The 23603-nt window shown below is 40.5% G+C and overlaps 1 protein-coding gene and 2 non-coding genes across 4 annotated transcripts in view; all 3 read right to left on the bottom strand.

The window, feature by feature from the left end:
* The window catches only part of NOP58 (NOP58 ribonucleoprotein), a 31613-nt gene extending 16095 nt beyond the window's left edge, over nucleotides 1–15518 (bottom strand). Inside the window, exons 1-4 of one of the 2 annotated variants that reach the window (XM_046019481.1) lie at nucleotides 15267–15518; nucleotides 8284–8360; nucleotides 6456–6508; nucleotides 1882–2003 (exon numbers count right to left, since the gene is read on the bottom strand). In XM_046019481.1, coding sequence (XP_045875437.1) covers nucleotides 1882–2003; nucleotides 6456–6508; nucleotides 8284–8360; nucleotides 15267–15311 — 297 coding nt within the window. In that variant the 5' untranslated portion in view covers nucleotides 15312–15518. Of the gene's footprint in view, nucleotides 1–1881; nucleotides 2004–6133; nucleotides 6253–6455; nucleotides 6509–8283; nucleotides 8361–15266 lie in introns of those variants that run through there. The other variant, XM_046019482.1, reaches the window with a different exon arrangement.
* Nucleotides 6268–6355, bottom strand: LOC123951289. Its single transcript, XR_006820431.1, has one exon. It is a non-coding gene; the product is annotated as a small nucleolar RNA SNORD70 (small nucleolar RNA).
* Nucleotides 7450–7538, bottom strand: LOC123951286. The gene has a single exon (XR_006820430.1). It is a non-coding gene; the product is annotated as a small nucleolar RNA SNORD70 (small nucleolar RNA).
* Nucleotides 15519–23603: the final 8085 nt, after the last annotated feature.

The following is a 23603-nucleotide window of genomic DNA, read 5'->3' as shown; positions in this document are numbered from 1 at the left end:
TGCCTGCGTGGCTCAGTCAGTTAAGTGTCTGCCTTCAGCTCAGGGCGTGCATGATTCCAGGGTCCTAGGATGGAGTCCCACATAGGGCTCTTTGCTCAGCAGGGAGCCTGCTTCTCCCTCTGCCTGCAGCTCTCTGTGGTTCTGCTCTCTGACAAATAAATAAAATCTTTAAAAAAAAAAAAAGAGAAATTACAGTTTTGGGAATGCCTGCTGGCTCAACCACTTAGGCATCTGCCTTCAGCTCAGGTCATGATCTCAGGGTCCTGGAACAGACCCCCTGCATCAGGTTCTCTGCCCAGCAGGGAGCATGCTTCTCCTCTCTCTGCCTGCCTCTCTGCCTACTTGTGATCTCTCTCTGTGTGTCAAATAAGTAAAATCTTTCTCTTCTGTTATTGTAAGAATATAGTATCTAACACACGTACAAAATATGGGTTAATCAGCTATTTATGTTATTGGTAAGACTTCTGGTCAACAATAGGCTTTCAGTAGTAAAATTCTGGGGGAGTAAGAAGTTGTACACAGAATTTTTTAAGACAGTTTCATCTGGGGCACCTGGGTTGCTCAGTGGGTTAAGCTTCTGCCTTCAGCTCGGGTCATGATTCCAGGGTCCTGGGATCAAGCCCTGCATCGGGCTCTCTGCTCAGCAAGGAGCCTGCTCCCTGCCCCCCGGCCTGCCTCTCTGCCTACTTGTGATCTCTGTCAAATAAATAAATAAAATATTCTAAAAAAGAGAAACTGGAAAAAACATTAGGGGCACCTGGGTGGCTCAGTGGGGTAAAGCCTCTGCCTTTGGCTCAGGTCATGATCCCAGGGTCCTGGGATTGAGCCCTGCATTGGGCTCTCTGCTCAGCAGGGAACCTCCTTCCTCCTCTCTTTGCCTGCCTCTCTGCCTACTTGTGATCTCTGTCTGTCAAATGAATAAATAAAATCTTTAAAAAAAAAAATCTTAAAAAAAAAAAAAAGAAAATTACAAACTAAGACTTTTGGGCAGTTCAAAGAATGAGGATAGACTGCATCATCACAGAAAACTTCATTACTCACCAGAGAGAATTAGAAATAAATTTAATTGAACTTCTTAAATTCACAACCCTGACCTAAAAAAAGAGCCTCTCAAATCTCCTTAGCATTTTTCTACCTAAGAAGACCTACAACAGGGGCACCTGGGTAGCTTAATGAGTTAAAACCTCTGCCTTTGGCTCAGGTCATGATCTCAGGCTCTCTGCTCAGCAGGGAGCCTGCTTCCTCCTCTCTCTCTGCCTACTTGGCATCTCTGTCTGTCAAATAAATAAAATCTTTATTACAAAAAAAAAAAAAAGACCTACAACATAATATTAATCCTGCTTAAAAAATCAGAGGTATGCTCACTGTCCCTACAGCATTTACTATAACCACTGAAGATCAAACTATCACAACCAGCTTTCAAACTGTTTTGCTTTTTCATGCTTGGGAGCCCACTTTTCCAGTCTTTCCACTTTCATCTCCAAAGGCTCTACCCCGTGAGAGAAAGTTTTCTAATAAAATACATACAGTAAAAAAAAAAAAAAAAAAAAGTCATGTCTTCATTTCTGTTGAAATTTCAGAAAAAGAAATGTGACTAAACAAAAACATGGCAGGATATACACAGTGTTAACAGATCTCTGGGTGGCAAGGTTACAGCTAATTTTTATTACTTCTTGGGGTTATTAATTATTTTCTACAATGAACAGGCATAACTTATATGTACTTAGTCCTGATAATCATATTGGAAATCAATTATTCTGTAGCATAGGGGAAAAAAAGATCACATATGAGAACTTATAACAAACAACTCAATACAAAGGCTACACTTTGTAGTTACTATGCTGAATGGGGAGCTCTGATCAGCAGGCACAGAAAACATACCTTTATGACCCCTCCTAGTTTAGCATCAGCTACAGCCAAGGGTTCATGGGCTTCTTTTACTATTTTCTTCAGAACTTTCTTCAGCTGCTTATTGATTTTGCCCTCCATCAGAGCTGTGAATGCTTTTGGGAAAAAGAAAAAACAAAAAAGAGTTAACTCTCAAGTTTTTTTAATGTTAAGAACTTCAAGATCTCATTTAAACTTAAAGAATAAAGGAAAATAAGCATTTCCTTTCAAAAACTCTGAATTTAACACTACTTCTAAAATGAAATGATAAATGTAGGAAACAGTGAAGGAGTTACACATTTCAGTCTCATCTGATCTTCCGCTCTCATTTCAGCTCTAGAACCAGAAGTTAAAAGCAGATCCAGCATTCCTTATGTCACATGAAATCTACTCTTGAATCCAGACAGAACTGGAATCATAAAATATTAGAAACAACCTATCTTGGAATGACAAATAGATTCACTCTCCAATGTCACTGTAGGCAGATTGGTCTGATGCTCTGTGAAATATACTAAAATCCTGTCAAGACTGTGGTAAAAGGGAGGGTATTCATTTGGAAGGTCCTGCTGCAGTGTAAGCATGACTGAGTGGAGGCTTTGGTAATTCCAGATCCAGATATGGCATCAGGCCTCTGCTTGTAAACCTCCAGTGACGGAGAACTCACTACCCAAAGGCAGGCCATTCCATCTGGAACTGCTTTCATTTTTGGCAGGTTCTAAATCTGCAACTTTGTTAACTCTCACCCTTCCTTAGGCCTACACTTAGAATCTTCTGGACCCACATGGGTTAACATCTCTTCTGCTATCTGTCAGAGTTTGGGCTGAATTTAAAGTATGCCTTCCAGGAAAAAGTTGGCCAAAATTTCGAAGGCCAGGCAATTAATCCTTAATCAGCCAGGTACCTTCTCTTTCATCCTGACCACATCTCCATCCATTTGAGTTCTAAGTCCATTTCATCTGTTATTTGGGAAGATGAAAGGTGAGGACAAAAATCATCTAGCTACCACACAGCTCTTACAGAGGTCACCACATTCTAAGAAGCAGAGTCTCAAGCTACTTTTGTTAGGTTATAACCTTTGATATACCATGTTGTACAACACTGACTCCTTTTATAACCTACCTTTCTAGTAAGAGTTTCTATCTTTCTAGTAAAAGATGCCAGAAATGGGGGCGCCTGGGTGGCTCAGTGGGTTAAAGCCTCTGCCTTCAACTCAGGTCATGATCTCAGGGTCCTGGGATCGAGCCCCGCATCGGGCTCTCTGCTCCGTGGGAAGCCTGCTTCCTCCTCTCTCTCTGCCTGCCTCTCTGCCTACTTGTTATCTCTGTCTGTCAAATAAATAAAATCTTAAAAAAAAAAAAATGCCAGAAATGGTGACAAGGTAAAGGGGAAACTGAGTCTTGTACTTTACTAGCCACTTTTTGACATCCCCTAGTAATCTTTCCACTTCATCCAAATGTAGGCTGGTACCAAAATTTTTTTCTTTTCTTTTCTTTTTTTTTTAATTTTATTATTTGTCAGAGAGAGAGTGAGTACACCAAAATTTTCTGCAGTATTTGGAAGACTTGCAACTTGAAAAATCAGACTGTGAAAATAAAGTTCTCCAAACAAATGTATATCTGAACTTCTACGACCAATATAAATTCTTTTTTTTTTTTTTGAAGATTTAGAGAGACTATGAAAGCAAGACTCCGCACGGATGCCAGCCAGCTCCATCTCATAACCTGAGCCGGAACCAAAAATTGTGTAGTTACCAACTACACCACCCAGGTGCCTTTAAATTCTTTAAGAAAAGGGGTGTCTGGGCGCCTGGGTGGCTCAGTGGGTTAAAGCCTCTGCCTTCGGCTCAGGTCACGATCCCAGGGTCCTGGGATCAAGCCCCACATTGGGCTCTCTGCTTAGCAGGGAGCCTGCTTCCCTTCCTCTCTCTGCCTGCTTGTGATCTCTGTCAAATAAATAAATAAAATCTTTAACAAAACAAAACAAAGAAAAGGGGTGCCTGGGTGGCACAGCTGTTGTGTATCTGTCTTCAGCTTGGGACACGATCCTGGGGTCCTGGGCCCCAGATGTGGGTCCAGGAGCCCCACATCGGGCTCCCTGCTCAATGGGAAGCCTGCTTCTCCCTCTCATGCTCCCCTTGCTTGTGTTCCCTCTCTCGCTTTCTCTCTCTCTCTCTCTTAAATAAATAAATAAAATCTTTAAAAATAAAGTCTTTTAAAAAATTTAACCTTTTATTTTCGTCTTTTAATAGTATTTATTTAAGTAATCTCCACACCCAACTGGCACTCAAACTCATGACTCTGAGATCAAGAGTCACATGCTTTTCCAACTGAGCCAGCCAGGCACCCCAAAGACTTTTTTTTTTTAAAGTAGGCTCCAACAGAATAATCCAACAGAAGACTTGAACTCATGGCTCTGAGACCAAGAGTCTCATGCTTTATGGACTGAGCTAGCCAGGTGCTCCCCAATATAAATTCTTGATATCACAACCCATCAGACTGTTTCTTAGGCTACGGGCTTTTAAATGCATACTATAATATCTATAATCACTCAGTTTGGGATGGAGCAGGAAGGTAATTCCCAGGAAAGAATGCTCTCTTAATACGGTGATATTTGAGTTTCTGGTAAAAATAGATAGGAAAAGGCAGATTCCTGACAGAGCTCACTACTTTCATTCCTTTACCCAAAATATCTATGTGCTAGACTCCAGGAATTTGATGGTGAGTAACACCACAGTCTCTGCCTTCACAGAAGGTAGATGGGGGAGGGCTGGAGTTGACTTCACATTCTCAGCTAGCATGGCATTGGGTCATTTATCTTACCTTATTTTAAGGACTATCAAGAGCTCAGGAAGAAAAGAATATATCCCTCAAGCCTCAGTTTTCCTATAAATAGTGTTTAACATCTACCCCACAGGACTGCTTCAAGGATTTAACAACAATTTTGAAATCATGAGTATAAAACTGACAAGTACATGATCAATACATTACCTATTAATAGCAAAAACCTGCTTCATGTTTGGAGAGAATTTGGATCTATTTAATAAGGACAATTTAATATAACTATTTATTTATTTAATCTATTTAATAAATAAGGTCAGAAATATCTCAAAGAAAGATTAAATAGATAATATGCAAAAAGGAATTCAAAAGAAGCCACTTGGGATCACTTTATGCCTCCACTTTACAACTCCAGCAGAAGTTCAAATCACAGTCTTTGTGAATAATGCCCCCCAGAGTTGGAGAAGAGCACACACAATCTCACCTGGGATCTTAACAAATTCTATCCATACAATTCTAAAGCTGTGATAAATAGATCTTTTAAAAAATTCTCCAGGCAGGGGTGCTTGGCTGGCTCAGTTGGAAGAGCATGTGACTCGACCTTGGGACCGTGAGTTCAAGCCCCATGATGGATGTAGAGATTATTTAAAAAATAATAATAATAATAAACCTCCAGGCAAAAATTATCATAGTTGTGCTTTAATGGCTCTATGAGGCTTTAATTATTGACTTAACCGATAAAGCAGTCCTAGAACTATTTTTATTTTTTTATATTTACTTGAACTATTTTTAAAAATAAAAAAATTGGCCCCACTTTTGGGTCTTTTTTCAGCTACCCTACTGCTAATGTTGGGGCAGCCCATTAATAATCCAGCATGTTTAATTACATTCCTAATTTTTACAAGAGAATTATGCCCTTTTATTGGGGCTGATGAACAAAATTATTTGGGTCTGTGAAATTCCTAATTATATGCCATATTCTTCCTTAAGGTCCTACATTTTCAAGTTATACCACCAAGCAGTTGGCTGATTTGATATACGGAACTTAAGCAACTGAAAAATCCATATATCCAGTCTTTTTGTTTTCCCTAACGTTAAAAAAAAAACCTTGAGAACAACTGCCTACTAAAGCCAAGCCTAGTTAGTAAACCCTATTGTCTGTCCCCCATCTTGAGGACCGGTTGAGGGACAGGAGTCATCCATTCTTTATGTCCCCTTCAGATTAACTCTTCACCCTATGTGTAGTTTTTTTTCCCCCTAGGTGTAGTTTTTGCATTAAAAACCAAACCAAACCATACATACAAAAGCCTACTAGTCTTCCTAAAGCTTTTAATAATAATGTGCGTGTCTGCACTAAAAACACACTTTTAGAGAGCTGCTTTATCATTACTTCAACTGTGAACCCTAGCTATTCTCAACTTTACCCTTGGATTAAAATTATCAGAGAGCTGTGTACTTGACTACATTACCTTGGTCCCTTGCAGAACAGCTTTTACTGAATTGTGCTTCAGCATTATGCTGTTGGTTTCCACAGGGAGATCAATTTAACCACTTCTCACCTCTCATCACATGGGGGAACAAACCCTATGGTGAAAAAAGCTAACTCAATGTTGTCTCAGTGGTAGTGACGAATTTGAGTTAGATCACTTAAATTCAATTCCAGAAAAGAATGCATCATTGACAACATTGAATAAGGTTAACTCAGGCAACTGAAGCAAATAATCTTTTGATAAGGAAAATCAACTGACAAGATTGAAAACAAAACCAAAAAAAGCTAGTCTTTCACTTTACCTGCTAATGCTTCTGCTGTATCCTGAAATTTCTCAAAATGTTTTAGCTTTACTCTAGAAGGAAAAAAAGAAACGTTATGAGAGCATATTGATTGTGTAAAAGCGATGTATTTAGGAAAAAGGTTTTGGACTGTTTCCAAAGCACGTACCAACAAAATAAACTTTCCCATCACTAGGCATCAGGGTGCAAAGTTAGGTAAATTCTTGAAACAACCAGTTTCTCTAAATGTTAGGTGAGTAATGTCTGGACTGCTGCAGAGGTTGTAGGCTTTGAAGGAAAATGAACATCAGCAAAGAGGTTTGATACCACATCCCAACCACAGGAAAGATGCTGAAGCTTCAACATAACCAGTGCTGCTTATAAAGCTGGACACAGATCCTTGTATTACACAGAAGAGACCTTAGAAAAGGTATTAAGAGTCTCTCCTAAGTCAGGAATCTCACAACAGTGATTTGTCCATCTAGTACAAATGCTGTTAAGAAAGAGCTTATCATCGGGGCACCTAGGTGGCTCAGTGGTCTAAGCCTCTGCCTTCAGCTTGGGTCATGATCTCAGGGTCCTGGGACTCCACAGAGAGCCTGCTTCCCCTCCCCCTCTCTCTGCCTGCTTGTGATCTCTCTCTCTCTCTCTGTGTCAAATAAATATATAAAATCTTAAATAAAAAGGGGGGGGGCGCCTGGGTGGCTCAGTGGGTTAAGCCGCTGCCTTCAGCTCAGGTCATGATCCCAGGGTCCTGGAATCGAGCCCCGCATCTGGCTCTCTGCTCAGCAGGGAGCCTGCTTCCCTCTCTCTCTCTGCCTGCCTCTCTATCTACCTGTGATCTCTCTCTGTCAAATAAATAAATAAATATCTTAAAAAAAAAAAAAAAAAGGAAATAGCTTATCATCAAATCTGATTTCCTGTTACCCTTATTTAGCCACCTTCCCCCCCATGCAGGGTATATGCAAGGTAACACCATTTTATATTGAAACAGAAATATACAATTAATTCATAATTCATTGCTGTCTCAGTGGTAGTGACGAATATTTGAGTTAGATCATTTATATTCAGTTCCAACAAGAATACATCATTGACAACAATGAATCAGGTTAACTCAGCCAAATGAAGCATACAGCTCTTGAAAAAGAAAAACTAGTCTTCTATTATACCTAAAATAGTGGTGTTTTAAGGAAGATTTTCTTACCTGCCATGGAACAAAACCCCCGGGGGAGGGGGGGGGTCCCTTAAATACACAGTTAACAACACAAAGATTTTAGGAAAAGTAGTAATTTCATCTTATTCTGCCTCACTTCACCTTTCTGAAGTGGCATTTGCTCATCTCTCTCTATGCTTGCATAAGAGCATACAGAGATATACAAGAATCCTGCAAAAATGGGATCACATGATACAATTATTCTGAAGCATGGTTTCCTCAGTATACCACTGACCTCTCTCCAAGTCAGTAAGAGATCTACAGATATACTACTATTCAATGATTTTACCACTTGGGGCCCCTAGTCAGTAGAGCATGAGACTCTTGGATCTCAGGGTCATGGGTTCAAGCCCCACGCTGGGTACAAAAATTAAAACAACAGGGATGCCTGGGTGGCTCAGACAGTTAAGTGTCTGGCTCTTGATTTCCATCCAAGTCATGACCTCAGGCTTGTGGGATCAGGTCCCAAACCGGGCTCTATGCTCATCAGAGTCTGCCTGCCCTTCTCCCTCTGCTCCTACCGCCCCCCCAACTCACAGGCTCTCTCTCTAAATAAATAAAAATCTTAAAACCACCACCACTAACAAACACCAACAAAATCTTAACTGCTAAATTCTTAGTTTAAAGATGGCTTACATTTTATTTGCTTTCTCTGGAGTTTCAAATTCTTTCCACAAACTATCAACCTCTTGAAGTTTCTTCTCATTCAAAACCTGTAACAAATATTTAAATAATTTTATTTAAATGGGATCCTTAGGCATACATAACTACACATTTCAAGTGCAACTGCATATGTAAAATGAGCGTGGAAGCTATTTTTCTCACTGAAGTAACAAGACAGTTTTCTTACCCACCATAAAGCTTTGGTCAAATTAATACTGAGTAACTGAATGGAATTCAGCTGAGGTCTTTGATGAAAACTTCCTATTTTGAAGGAGCCACTAACCCCTTCACAAAGCGTATCATATTCACATAACATCAAAAGACTTCTTTTGCCTACTTTCTAGAATAAGGAATAAGTTTTATTTACTGCTAATGGATTTCTCTCTAGAACTAAGGTACCATCAATTTTAAGATACATCCTGTTGTAAGAAAACTTAAAAAAGATAAAAAAGGGGCCACTTTACAAAAAAGTCATTAACATTTAGATATACATATTCTTTAAGGCTTTTTGACTGTCAACATTTTATTTACACATACCTTTAGGAATCATACTATACCACTGAACGTAACATGGACACCATTCTAGGTTTTAACAACCTAGAAATGCAGTATATGAATATACCATCATTTTATGCCCTTACAGATGCTCAGGGTTTTTCTAAAATTCCCTTAACCTCCTTCTGAAAACAGTTTTGTTTGTATATATGTTGTACTTCCATAAGACATATTTTACTGGAAGTGGAGTTAATTAATCACATAGGAAATGTATTACTTTACATCTGACAGATGCTACCAAACTTCTTTCAAAAGTCTATTAATTTCACTTAATTAAACTTACTTCCTTATATTCCAATCAATACCCAATGTAGTAAGTCAACTGCCTAAGTATTACACAGGATAGAATCAATCCTAAAATGCACTTCCCCATATTTAACATTCTTGAAATTGGGATGCCTTATAATTGATGGGAGTAAGTTTAATTAACAGTGTAAAATAAGAACATATTAGTGAAATGGGGCACCTGGGTGGCTCAGTGGGTTAAGCCTCTGCCTTCGGCTCAGGTTATGGTCTCAGGGTCCTGGAATCAAGCTCCACTTCGGGGGTCTCTGCTCAGTGGGGAGCCTGCACCCCCACCCCCCAACTGCCTCTCTGCCTACTTGTGATCTCTCTGTCAAATAAATAAATAAAATCTTTAAAAAACAATTTGGTGAAATAAGATGCAAGTAGATATTATGCATGTCTTCTTATGGGGGAAAAATTCCAGCTGATAAAATTAAAATCTATACTGATAAACATTTCACCAAATATGTATTATCACGAAAATTTGCACAGTAGGATTTACTGCCCAGTTATAGTCTAGCACGTATTTTTGTGATAAAGCATGAATACAACACTGCAAGTTGCACTTAATTTCTGTCAGGCAAGTGTGGCAGGAGGATTTTAAGGATCTGTTGTGTTGGTTAAATTCAATCACACACAGCTGAATTGATGTATTTGCAGAACTGGAGATGTTAGTCAAATCGATTTTAGCCTGGTATTGGGCTCCCTGCTCAGCGGGGAGCCTGCTTCTCCCTCTCCAGCTCCCCTGTGCTTGTGTTCCCTCTCTTGCTATCTCTCGTCATAAATAAATAAAAATCTTAACAAAAAAAAAATTACAAGCTGGGGCGTCTGGCTAGCTCAGTCCACAGAGTATGCAACTTCTGAACTCAGAGCCCCACGTTGTGCACAGAGTTTACTAAAAATAAAATCTTCACACATACTGAAAGTTACAGGCCACTAACAGTTCTATTTTGCCTATCATGAGAACTTTAGAATCCAAAGACATTCTTGCAAATCTCACGAATGCGCTGAAACATTAATTCAGTTATTTTCTGATAAAGGAAGTTCACAGAACAGTCCTGATTTTTGGAAATAGTTTATTCAGAGAATCCACTAACCATATCCAAAGTTCAGGAACTGTTGAGAGGATATGTACCAAACAGAGGATATGACTCATGAATAAAATTTATATTTTTTCCTAGTTGAAAAACAAGTATATTTGTAGATAACATTTGGGTAACAATTGGCATATTCAAGAGATATTATCAGCATTCTTAAAGTAAGAAAGGAAATGTAATGGAAACATTCATGACTATTCAAAGGTCTCCAAAGACACTGTTATGGCAAATAAAACCTTGGCACTCCCAATTGTGCTACAACATACCTAAGAGAAAATTACTGAAAGAGACAGTCTGAACAAAATATAACTAGAAATAACTGCTACATTTCCTGGAACATATGCCTCAAATTTTAGTCATTCATTGTCCCACAAAGAAATCTGAAAACATTTGTATACAAAGTCCATATTTCAGTCCATTTTGGATTAAGATGGAATTATCTCCACTTCCAAGCAGAAATGGTGTGTAGTTACTGACACTAAAATCTTAGCCACAGCAGCTACCGTTTGTTAGTTTTAATACTAGTCTTTATCTTGTCCATACTAGAGAGATGAAGATGGAGTCACTCCTGTCAAGCAGTAACTTCTGCCAAGCAGTGGCACAAGCAACCAAGGGCACTGCAGCTAAGACCAAATACTGCCAAACCAGCACCGGCTGAGACCCACTCAGAAACTATAACCAGCAGAAACAGAGGTCTGCTAATCAAGACTGAATAAATCCCTTTTGAAATGAAAGATTTGCACTGCAAATTCATCAAGACCCTTTTAATCCTCTCACATCTCACCGCATCAGAGAGGTAGCTGCCACCTAACGCACTGCCCAAGTGACCTCTGAACAAAATATGGATTGTCTGCGGTGCCTGGGTGCAGGGCATCTGCCCCTCAGCTCAGGTCATGATCCTGGAGTCCTGGGATCGGGTCCCACATTGGGCTCCCTGCTCAGCGGAGAGTCAGCTTCTCTGCCACTCCCCTGGCTCACCAGCGTGCACTTCTCTCACTCTCTCTCTCAAATAAATAAATAAAAATCTTAAAAAAAAAAAAAAAAAAAGGTCCTCCACTGCCTGAAAATAAGCAACTAGTGCTATAAGCTGACCTGGACCAGACCTAGGCCTTATTTCAACTGTGCAGTCAAAGACTGCATTAACTTCCTACCTCCAATTCCCCTTGTTCTGTCTTGTTTGTTGAGCTTCGCTATGATGTGTAAGCCAAGTTAAGCAGGTAGTGGAAGGCCATCATGTTTGGAGTCCTGCATCATAATCATACTTTGCTTTGAAACTGAATAAAGCTAACACGGGGGGGGGGGGGGGGTGACACTGTGAAAAGACACTTGTGTGTGCACCTTCACAGTGTACTCACGACACATACTTATTTACAGATAAAACTAAACGTGCAGGATTTGCTTCCAACAATGTGGGGAGGCGAAGGGGAGAGACGGCCCACAGAATGGGTCTGCTGAAACTGAGTGATGGTGTACATGGAGGTTCTTTATAATCTACCACTTGTCTCCTTGAAATTTTTCACAAAAAGAGTCAAACACAAACACAAATGCATCCACAGCATGCCAGGTGTTCTTAGAGTATCCTCCTTCATTCCAGACAGGCATGAAATTTATAGAGGAAAGAGCACACTATATCAAAAGTTTCCTTAATTTTCACTTACTGCATACTTTGAGATTTCCCATGTTTTATCTAAACATTCAACGCTAAAGTGCTAACTTCTTAGAGTTACTTCACAAACAAAATGGGTTAAGTACTGTTTTAGGAAACTTGAGCTGTACAGGACGACCTGAAATAGTTTCAAAAGTGAATTACTCAAAAAGGAACAAACTGATATATGCAACAAGGATTAGCTTCAAAAGCAAGCTAAGTGAAAAAAGCCGGACACAAAAAAACTATTACTCCATTTACATGAAATTTTTAAAAATGACAAAATTATACAGCAAGTGGCTGCCTAGAGCTGGGTCTGACTGACCTGCAAATGGTCAGGAGGTAACTTTTTAAGAGGAAGTATTTTAAAACTGGACTGCAACTTGCACAGTTGTACAAATTTTACTAAAATGTACCAAACTGCACATTTACAATAGTGGGTTACACAGTATGTAAACTATACCCAATAAATGAAGCTGGAAAAACATATTGCTCAGTAATCTTATTAATACATAAACTCTGGTATACACATGAAAAAAAAAACTCTTCCTCCAGGTGGGAGGAAATGAACACAACACTACACCACATGGCTGTACTGCACAATGTGACTACTGAAATTTAAATGAATTAAACTAAAAATTGACTTCCACAGCACTACTAGCCAAATTTGAAGTGCTAAATAGCTATGTAGATAAAGTGCTAAATAAATAGCCAGTGGCAATCATTTTGGGCAGCACAGCCACAAAAGGTCTGGGATGAGTAAAACTAAAAGATGCCTCATGATACAACGGATATAAGCTGAGTTTTTAACAATATCCTAAAAATATTAACAGTTCACTTAGTATTGTCTTTGCATTCATATATAACCTTGTTAACATCCAGTAATTTTTTACAAGCAAATTAATTCTTTGTAAATCACTCTGTATATGTACATATATGTACACTAGATCATGATATAAAATGTATTCCTATGACCTGAGGTTAAAAGTTCTAAAAATTTCTGAAAACATTCCCACTAAATCATGAATTTTATGCAACCAATGTAATTTTATACCCCAGATTTCTGATTATGGGAAACAGAGCTAATAACTTTGTACAAGAGATCTACTTTTAAGGTATAATTTATACACCATAATAGTCACCCTTCTAAAGTGTACAACTTACTTTTCAGTATATTTTCAGAAAACTATGCAACCACCAATTTCAGAACATTTTCTACGTCTCTTTTATTAACAATCAGTAACGGCTATTAACTGAAATATTTGGAATAGAATTATTTTATCAATGTATTCAAGTCGTTAGTTATTTCTCTATTATGTTACTTAAACCATAAACCACAATTCAATAATTCTGAACAGTAACTTGCAAATGGATACCATTAAAAACTGACAGAATACTCCAAACTTATTTTTATAGAGAATACTCTTCCTTAAAAGAAATCAGTAAGGGGTGCCTGGGTGGCTCAGTAGGTTAAAGCCTCTGCCTTCCGCTCAGGTCATGATCTCAGGGTCCTGGGATCGCGCCCCCCCCCCCCCTGCATCGGGCTCTCTGCTCAGCAGGGAGTCTGCTTCCCCCTCTCTCCCTACTTGTGATCTCTGTCTGTCAAATAAATAAATAAAAATCTTAAAAAAAAAAAGAAAAAAAGAAATCAGTAATTCATCAAAAGACATGACTGAGTATTTTCTGACCCAGGTTTAAAAACCAGACAATTGCTAAACCAATTCCTTCCTACCAAGAGCAGCAACCAGTGGACTGACTGTGCAGCTGTGCCTCCCTGTCTTAGTGCTGGACAGTATACCTAACACCTACTTAAATGATAAGTCATCCACACACACTAATTCAAATATAAATATGAATATGTTGGCTAAGAAAATTTGGGGGCATGTGCAGAATTCTACTTAAGAATTTAGTAGTGCCTGGGAGGCTCAATGGGTTAAAGCCTCTGCCTTTGGCTCAGGTCGTGATCCAGGGTCCTGGGATCGAGTCCCACATCGGTCTCTCTGCTCAGCAGGGAGCCTGCTTCCTCCTCTCTCTCTCTGCCTGCCTGTGATCTCTGTCAAATAAATAAATAAACTCTTTAAAAAAAAAATTAGAAAAGACTGCAAAAAGCTGGGTCAAAGTAAAATCAGACACACTCCCAGGCTCTAAAGCCTTTTACAGTCCCTTAAAATTTCTACTACTTCAATTACAGAAACCCCAATGAGAAAAAATAAGCAAAGCTAGCTTTCGGCTTTTATTATTTTATCTCTTAAATAGTAAGTAATGTAACAAGTGCAAATGGAAAATAGTTTCAAATGTCGGGGGGAAAAAAAAAGCTTAAAAAAATAACGTCAAAAGCTCCTCTAAATCAACATTTTGGAATGCTGATTCCAGATTTTCTGCACTCATACCACATACATAGTTTTTTGATTCAAAGAACCATACTATAAACATTTTATCCAGGATTTTCACCTTATGAACATATAAATGAAAATTGTTTTTCGTTGCTACATTTGTAGAGCTCAGAGGAGTGCCTGGCACATGGATAGTACTCAGTTTATCTCCTTCTTTAGAACATCTCAATGGCACACGAATGCCTCATGGTTCAATCAGCTCTGGGCTGATAATCCTTAAATTTCAAACTTTCCCTATTAAGACAACCATATCTCAAATTGATTACCATCGGCCCAGATTCCTCCCTTAGGCCTGAAACTTAAAATGATGACTGCATTTCCACGTCTAACTTAATACGCCAACTTTCACAGCCCAAACTGGACCTTTTTAGTATTTTCCCCGGAAAGCCCCCCTCCAAAACTTCGTTTTTTCTCTTACCCACCATCATGTACCCACCTACGCAACCCAAAACCCACATTCTCCATTCATCAACCAATCCCACCAGTTCTACCTTCAAAATTTCTCCTGGTATTTGTTTCCCTCCATACCAACCTCGGTCCAAGCAATTTCATCTTGTCTTGATTAATACAAAAATACTCTTGGTTCCTTTCTTGCCTACTGTAATCGCTTCTCCACAGAGGAAAGCAACTTCATTAAAAGCCAACTTTAGATCAGGTCATTCCTCCGCTTAAAACCTTTCAAACATTCCTCAAAAACACTCAAAATAAACCCCAAACTCCATACCTTTACCTGTGAAATTCTGTAAGCCTCCTGCCCACCCATCGCACCAGGCCAAATCCGTAACACGGAACCAGGCGCCCAAAACGGCGCGGCCACGTGTTCACCGAAACACGCGCCTCCCAGGCCCAAAGCCTTCTGCTAATTTTCAGAGAAAACGGCTCCCACGCGACCCTGAGCAGTGTCGTCCTCCCCTTCGTCTTTCTTGTCCTCTCCTGTCCAACACAAGCCTTACCCCTCCAACGATTCAGTCTGCAACTTACCTTAAAGATGGCGTAGCCGACGGACGTTTCAAATAGCACCAACATGGTGAGGCCGGTTCAGAGCGCTGCGCGGCCCGCCGCGGCTCTATACCAACGAAAACACACCAAACTTTCGGCCCCCAAAGGCCTGCAGGGCCGCAACAGGCTGCGCACAAATGCGCACGGCTTCGCGCGAAGAATCAGACCACGTTGCCTAAACGTTCCAAACTCGACTGTGTGTAGAAACCCCGGAACGCGCTTCTCCTTCTCCAAGGCTTCTGGGGTGTGACGTCACTTCCGACAGGTAACTGGACGTCGCTTCCGGTAGGTTCCCGCCGACCGGGTGGGCGGGGGGAGGAGAAAAAAAAAGAGAAAGAAAGAAAGTGTCGCGAGATTTCTTAGGGACCAAGGCGAGCTTTTAAGCGGTACGGAAACCTAAAGGGGAAAAACTTTGCTTTTTATTATTTTTTTAAAATTCCTGTATGTGATATATTTTACCATGAGAGAAATGCAGAGTTGTTTCGTGCGTTTGCCCCAAACATCTGAAATTTGGGAAATACTAGCCCCTTAATTTTACTCCCTGGATGGCGCTGCCCTGAAGTGAGCTTCTCAGGATGACACCATGACTACCGCTGTACGTGCGAGCACGGCTGACCGTTCTCTTTGGCCAAACTGGTTTTTAGCACAGATGTCTTTCATGTATATGAAGGCCTCTCCCATTTTTGCTGCAGTGATTCTGGGGTAGACATTCAGGCTTTACGTCCTTGTCTTAGTGGAATTGGCTTTTCTGGGACTTTTCAGTTTGAATGACTGACTTAAATACCTCAATTATTCCACAAGCCTGACTTTCAATGGGAGTGACGTTTCCTTCCTCACTTCCCAGGCCTTATATGCGGATTGTCTGTAAACATTAAGTTGCAACCTGCTGAAAGTTTTGAAACACTAAGTAACTTGATTTTTTTTTCAAGCAGCTCTGAAACCTAGGATCTAGAGGAATGAACATCCTGGACTGAATAACAGAAAAGATGAACATAGAGAAAAATCAAGGGATGGGGGAATCTAGGGTACAGACAAGAGCATGGTTGATTATACCCGTAGGATTCAGTGTGGTCAGGGAGGCAAAAGAAACCAAAATGGCTTCACTGGGAAAGGAAGGGTAGGTGGGTGAAGCGGAAGCACTGCGTCTGTTTGTGGTATTATATCATTTCATAAGCTATGTCTTTTTTGTCTAGTTTTCTTTCTTTTTTTTTTTTTTTAAGATTTTATGTATTTATTTGACAGACAGAGATCACAAGTAGGCAGAGAGGCAGGCAGAGAGAGAGAGAGGAGGAAGCAGGCTTCCCGCCAAGCAGAGAGCCCAATGCGGGGCTTGATCTCAGGACCCCGGCATCATGACCCAAGCCGAAGGCAGAGGCTTTAACCCACTGAGCCACCCAGGCGCCCCTAGTTTTCTTAAGATTTTATTTTATTTATTTATTTTTAAAGATTTTATTTATTTATTTGACAGAGAGAGATCACAAGTAGGCAGAGAGGCAGGCAGAGAGAGTGAGAGGGAAGCAGGCTTCCTGCCGAGCAGAGAGCCCAATGCGGGACTCGATCCCAGGACCCTGAGATCATGACCTGAGCCGAAGGCAGCGGCTTAAACCACTGAGCCACCCAGGCGCCCCAAGATTTTATTTTTTTAAGTAATCTCTACACCCAACATGGGGCTCAAACTTACAACCCCAGTGTCAAAAGACGCATGCTCAACCGACTGAGCCATCCAGGTGCCCCTCTTCAAAAATTCTTAACCATTTAATGATAAATGTTTGCAGGAAGTAAAATTCTTTTTCTTGCATCTAAAGCTTCCATCCTTTACTCAGAGAGAAATGAAACCACTTATTCACGGAGCACCCTCTTTTCTGTGGCTTCTCGGAGAAGTTGTCTTTGCACGGTGCCATTTATATAATCAGCTCAGTGCTGCTTTATGCGGGGTTCAGAGCTGACTCTGGATTTGGATTTGGATCTCGGCCAAATACAGTAATTGTCTGAAAATTCCTTGTTGCAAGAGAAAAATAAGAGATTTAATACTTGATTAAATAAAGTACTAGGTCAAGGGGAGATAGCACAAAGAAGTATGAGGAGAACATGGGAGAGTATAGATAACCCAGAAGAAGGACTTATAACTTCAGTAATGACTTAGCATGGTGAAATGACAAAGATAAGAAACATGGTTCTTTGGTTCTCTCCCCACCCTCCAGCCCCAACCCTGACCTAGCTAGAATATAAGCTCCATGAAATTTCACTGATGGATGCCCAGTACCAAGCTAGAATCTGGCACATAGTAGAGACTCCATAAATATGACTAGTGATGAGTGAATGAAAGACTGGAATGAATAATGGGATTAAATTTCAAGGCGCTAATACAGGCTCCCTGTACTTCTTGGGACCAACTGATATTAGCAAAAGACATCCTTTTGTTCTGAGACCTCCCATGTGCCTTGTAATAAACAGAAGGGGATGTTTGGATCTTTCATGTCCTTCAAGTAGTAAACATCTTTTATGTAGTCAACAGATATGACTGTTTACTCTCTCTCAAACATTCTTACAGGCACCAAGGACATACCAGTGAACAAAACATGGGAAAACCTCCACACTTCATGGAACTTATATTCTAGTGAGGGGAAACTAAATAAATAAATATCTAGGGGCGCCTGGGTGGCTCAGTGGGTTAAAGCCTCTGCCTGTCGTTCTGTATTCCAGAAAACATCTAGTATATTAGAGAATACTAGATGCTACAGAGAAAAAGAAAGCAGGGTAGTGGAATAAGATATTCCTGGATGTCCAGGAAATGCCTCATTGAGTTGACATTTGAATAAATGACTTTAGGGAGCCAGCTCTCACAATATCTGGAGGAAAATTATTTCAGGCAAAGAGAACAGTTTATTTAAAGACACCCAAGCAAGAGTGTGCCTGGTATGTTCTCAGAACAGTATGACCAATATGACCAGTATGACAGTACTGACTAATAAATGAGCCCATTTAAAATTAATGAATTAACATGTTTATCAATGTAACAATTAGTATTTGTTTTCAATGCTCGTCATATGATGTAATTCTCACGACAAACTTAGGCAACAAGTATTCTAATTATTGCCCTCACTTGCCTTTTCAAAGAAGTTAAGAACCCATGATGAAACAACCTCCTTCATGGTTTCCTTTAGGAATCCCCAGAGGCTGGGCCATAGAGATTGTTTCTGTCATAGAATTGTTGAGCTGCTGCCTGTCGTTCTGTATTCCATTGCTCTGCTGTCTGCTAATAGCGCTGCCTTCTGGTGACAGCTGCCACGTCACTGAACACAGGTGCTGCCCACACCATGGCCCATTTTCTGTACGACACCACCTTCAAGGGTTCTTGTTCCTCTCCAAGTAGCAGGGAAGCAGCTTGGTGCTTCTTCACCTGTTCTTTTGTGAGATATATTTTTCTTTTTGCCAAAGTCCTCTCCTTCAGAGACCATGGGTACTTGGAGGAGAAAGAGGCAGTTAGGACATGGGTTGGAAACAGGCTTAAGTCTCAGGCCACCTGTTCTAACAGCTATGCCTTCTTTCCTGCTCAATCTGGCTCATGCAACGAGAGATGCAGGATGATTTCCTTTCATGAGCCTATTGTCATCTCTCCAGCCTGGCATTTTCTGAGGGTTTCCTGCCATCAGATCAGTACTTGAAGGAAAATCTTTTCTTTTTTTAAAAGAATTTATTTTGGGGCGCCTGGGTGTCTCAGTGGGTTAAAGCCTCTGCCTTCAGCTCAGGTCATGATCCCAGGGTCCTGGGATCGAGCCCCGCACTGAGTTCTCTGCTCAGCGGGGAGCCTGCTTCCCTTCCTCTCTCTCTGCCTGCCTCTCTGCCTCCTTGTGATCTCTGTCTGTCAAATGAGTCAATAAAATTTAAACAAAAAAGAATTTATTTTTAAGTAATCTCTACACCAAAAGTGGGACTCAAACTCACAACCCTGAGATTAGGAGTCACATGCTCTATGGGCTGAGCCGGCCGGTGCCCCCTAAATGAAAATCTTAATGACTTTCCCTTATTTGCCCTATGTACTATAGATCCTATGTACGAGCATGTTTCAACTGAGTTCCTGACTATTTTAGTTAAAAAGTTTCCTGAATTAAAAAAAAAAAAACTCCAGAACATTGAGACATAACAGTTCAGATAGCCTTCAGAGAGGGCAGCCTACCTAGAGAACACAGAAGTGACCTGTGTTCTGGGAAGCTGTGTCACCTAATTCTGAACAGCCCCAAAAAAGTCTCATCTCTGACCAGTTAATTACCGTTATGCTCTTTCATCATTTTCTTTTTTCTTTCTTTAATGATTTTATTTATTATCTGACAGAGATCACAGGTAGGCAGAGAGGCAGGCAGGGGGTAGGGGAGCAGTCTCTCCACTGAGCTGAGAACCTGATGGGGGGCTCCATCCTAGGACCCTGAGATCATGACCTGAGCCGAAGGAAGAGGCTCAACCCACTGAGCCACGCAGACGCCTCTCTTTCATCATTTTCTTGTGAACTTGGACAAAATGAACAATCCCTCTCCAAACGAATCAACTCTGGATTCCTGGTCAAAATTGAGTTTCTTACTTATAAGGCTAAGGTCCAGAACCTGAACGACATCCTGATATGGGCCTGAACAGACTATTAGCTGGCCTCTAATCTTTGACATTAGTGCCCCAAGTCTAACTTCAACATTCCTTGCCTACAATGAGCTTAACGTAGCTTTTCCAAAAATAAGACCGATATATGTTTTAAAATTCTAAAAATACTGAAAGGTAACTCATTCATGGGATGCCTTGGTGGCTCACTTGGCTAAGCATCTGCCTTTGAGCCCCCATTGAGCTCCTGGCTGAGCAGAGAGTCTGCTTCTCCCTTTCCCTCTGCCCCTCCCCCTGCTCATGCTCTCTCTCTCTCTCAATAAATAAAATAAAATAAAATAAAATAAAAAGATAGCTCATTCATTTATATGTCTACTACATTCTAGACCCTATACGTTGTTCTGGTCAAAGATATGGAATACATAATCCCTGCCCTCAAGTTGCTGCTGATTTGTGGGGAAAGCGGACTAGTACAACACAATTACAACACAGCAAAAGTAAGCCAGAGTCCAAACCTCAGCTTCACCTCTTACTACTTAACAGATCTTTAGGTCCCTGGGTAAATGATTTAACTTCTTGGCACTTTCCTTGTGTGTAAAATAGGAGTGACATCTACCTCACAGAGTTATTGGAACTATTAAGCAAGATAATATCTTTGTTGACCTTATTTAAGTGCTCAGTAAATGACAACGATTACCATGTAATTAAATTAAATTAAAACTGTAATTCAGGGGCGCCTGGGTGGCTCAGTCGTTAAGCCACTGCCTTCCCAGTGTCCTGGGATCCTGCCCCGCTGGAGCTCTCTGCTCAGATGGAAGCCTGCTTCTTCCTTTCCCAGTCCCCCTGCTTGTGTTCTCTCCTGTTCTCTCTCTCACTCTCTCTCTCTCTTTGTGTCAAATAAATAAATAAAACAGACCAGAGGAGGGAGAGATCAAGAAGGAAACTAAAGAAATGTGGAACAAAATTGACATGCTTTCTTTCCACTAAGAGTAAACATGCAGGGGCGCCTGGGTGGCTCAATGGGTTAAGCCTCTGCCTTCAGCTCGGGTCATGATCCCAGGGTCCTCGGATCTAGCCCGATCCGCATCAGTCTCTCTGCTCAGCAGGGAGCCTGCTTTCCCCCCCTCTCTCTGCCTATCTCTCTGCCTATTTGTGATCTCTTTCTCTCTGTCAAATAAATAAATAAAATCTTAAAAAAAAAAGGAGTAAACATGCATATAGCATCCTACAGATAGGAAACAAACACACACACACACATACACACACACACACACACACACACACACACACACACACACACACGCCACTTGCCCCCCAAGAAAACAAACACAAAACACAACACAGATTTTAGTTGTAGATCCCTCGTTAAATGAAATCTTGCAATATCATGTAAATTATAGTCTCAAACAAAAACAACTCCATCCCTCCCTTTTGCTATGTTAATACCTGCCGACAGGGAGAAGCTAGATAGATGAGATATTCATGTGAAAAAACTTGCTGGGTTTTTTTTCCCTTTATTAAATAACCTTGGTAACCAAATTAAAGGAGTATTTTCCTTTTAATACGTTTGGTTCATTTGTTTCATTTTGGTTTGTGAGGAGCAAGTATTTTAAATACTAGCCCTTTCAATAACTTCCTTGGCAAGTATATTTTTTCCTAAATGACTTTCTCTTTTAGACGTCCTCAGCAGTTCTAGCGATCCTACTGGGAAGCCAGGTAGCGTTTACCTATCAGACCTCGACCGACTGCAGTGCCAGAGAAGGGTACCATGTGGACTATTTTTACCTGGATGTAATCTTCTTAGCTCCTGAGTTCACTCTCCTGTGGCAACAGCACTTCACTCGCAGTCTTTTCTGTTTCGAGTTTATGACCAGGTCTGGATGTAGTTCTGGGTTTGATTTGTGTACAATTGCTGGTGGCAGAAACATGGAATCTGGCACTTATTTCTTTGTCTGTTTGTTTACAAAATAACCATTTGTTCTAGGCCAGATGGCAGACAGACACAGGGAGTCTGGTCATGGTTGGGTGGCAGAAGTCAGAAAGTCTGTCTTTTTTTTTTTTTAATTGAATACAGTTAACATACATGAGTGTATCTGTCTTTTAAAAAAATTTTTTTTTTGGTTTATTTGTTGGTTTGTCTTTTTGTTTGTTCTGTGAGTCATTATGAGCTTAAACATATTCTATGTGTCTGTGAATAGAAAACAACTCTTTGACATCTGGAACAGCCATAACCAGCTGGTGAATTTTATACTCTGTGTTTCCTTTCAGCCCTTGAATTGGAAAACTGTGGCTACTAGTTTTCTGTTTGTGCATAAATGAAGAAAATATTTTCCTTCACTGAAAGAGAAAGGTAGGGAGCCTTTATAATGGTTCATTTATATTTCTTTTTTTTTTTTTTTTAAAGATTTTACTTATTTACTCTACAGACAGATCACAAGTAGGCAGAGAGGCAGGCAGAGAGAGAGAGGAGGAAGCAGGCTCCCTGCTGAGCAGAGAGCCCGATACGGGGCTCGATCCCAGGACCCTGGCATCATGACCTGAGCCAAAGGCAGAAGCTTTAACCCACTGAGCCACCCAGATGCCCCTCATTTATATTTCTGTATCTGTGACTACCCACCTCTCTCTGAAAACTATTGAAAACTAATTGATCATAAAAATCTGTCATTTGTATGCAATCAGAAGAATTACCATCGAAGGGAAGAAAATGAATGCAATGAAAGAAAAAAACTGAAATTCTTTTCAAAGATCTATGGGAAGTAATTTGACTTTTCTCAAAGAGAGTTCTGGCCTGGGCTCTTGGCTTCTAGGAGGTAATCTCTGTTTGAAAGAAGTGTCTTTGTTTAGGGTGGGGGTTGGTCACGTGACCAACCATGTGACTGAGTTCAACCCAATGGGCAATCAATCAATCAGTCATGCCTATGTAATGAAGCCTTAATAAAAACTCTGGACCTGGAAGGTCAAGGGAGCTTCCTTGGTTGGTGGAAGTCCATGAATATTGTCAAACACAAATGCTGGGACAGTAACAACATACTAACCCAATGGGAGAGGACATTGGAAATTTTGTTTTTGAGCTCTCCTAGATTTTGCCTTATGTGCTTCTTTCATTGGCTGATTTTGATATTTATCATTTCCTCATAATAAGTAGTAACCATGAGGAGCCCCTGGCTGACTCAGTCAGTGGAATTGGAATTCTTGATCTCAAGGGTTGTCAGTTTGAGCCCCATTTTGGGTGTGGAGATTAATTAAAAGCAAAAAATTGTAACCAGGGGGGCGCCTGGGTGGCTCAGTCAGTTGAATGTCTGCCTTTAGCTTGGGTCATGATCTCAGGTGCCTGGGATCAGGCCCCACATCGGGCTCTCTGCTCGGCGAGGAGCCTGCTTCTCCCTCTCCTCCCCACTTGTGCTCTCTGTCATTATCTCTGTCTCTCTCTCAAATAAATAAAATCTTTTTAAAAAATTGTAACCATGAATACGACAGCTTTCAGTAAATTCTTTGGATCATTCTAGCACATTATCAAACCTGGAGGTGGTTTTGGGAACCCTTTAAAATTTGCATTTAGTGTCAGAGTAAGAGCAATCTTGTGGAGGACTGTGTGCTCCCTAAACATGATAGATGGCTGTAAACTTTGCAGTTTGGTTATCTCCAGGCATACAGATTCAGAGAATAGACAAGGGAACTTTAAATTTCATTTGAGGGGGGCACCTGGATGGCTCATCTAGTTAAGCATCTGAC

This window comes from Meles meles, chromosome 9, assembly GCF_922984935.1.
Source record: "Meles meles chromosome 9, mMelMel3.1 paternal haplotype, whole genome shotgun sequence".
Classification (NCBI taxonomy): Eukaryota; Metazoa; Chordata; class Mammalia; order Carnivora; family Mustelidae; genus Meles; species Meles meles.
Note: the sequence above shows the minus strand (reverse complement) of the source record. Positions and strands in the feature narration are given on the sequence as shown.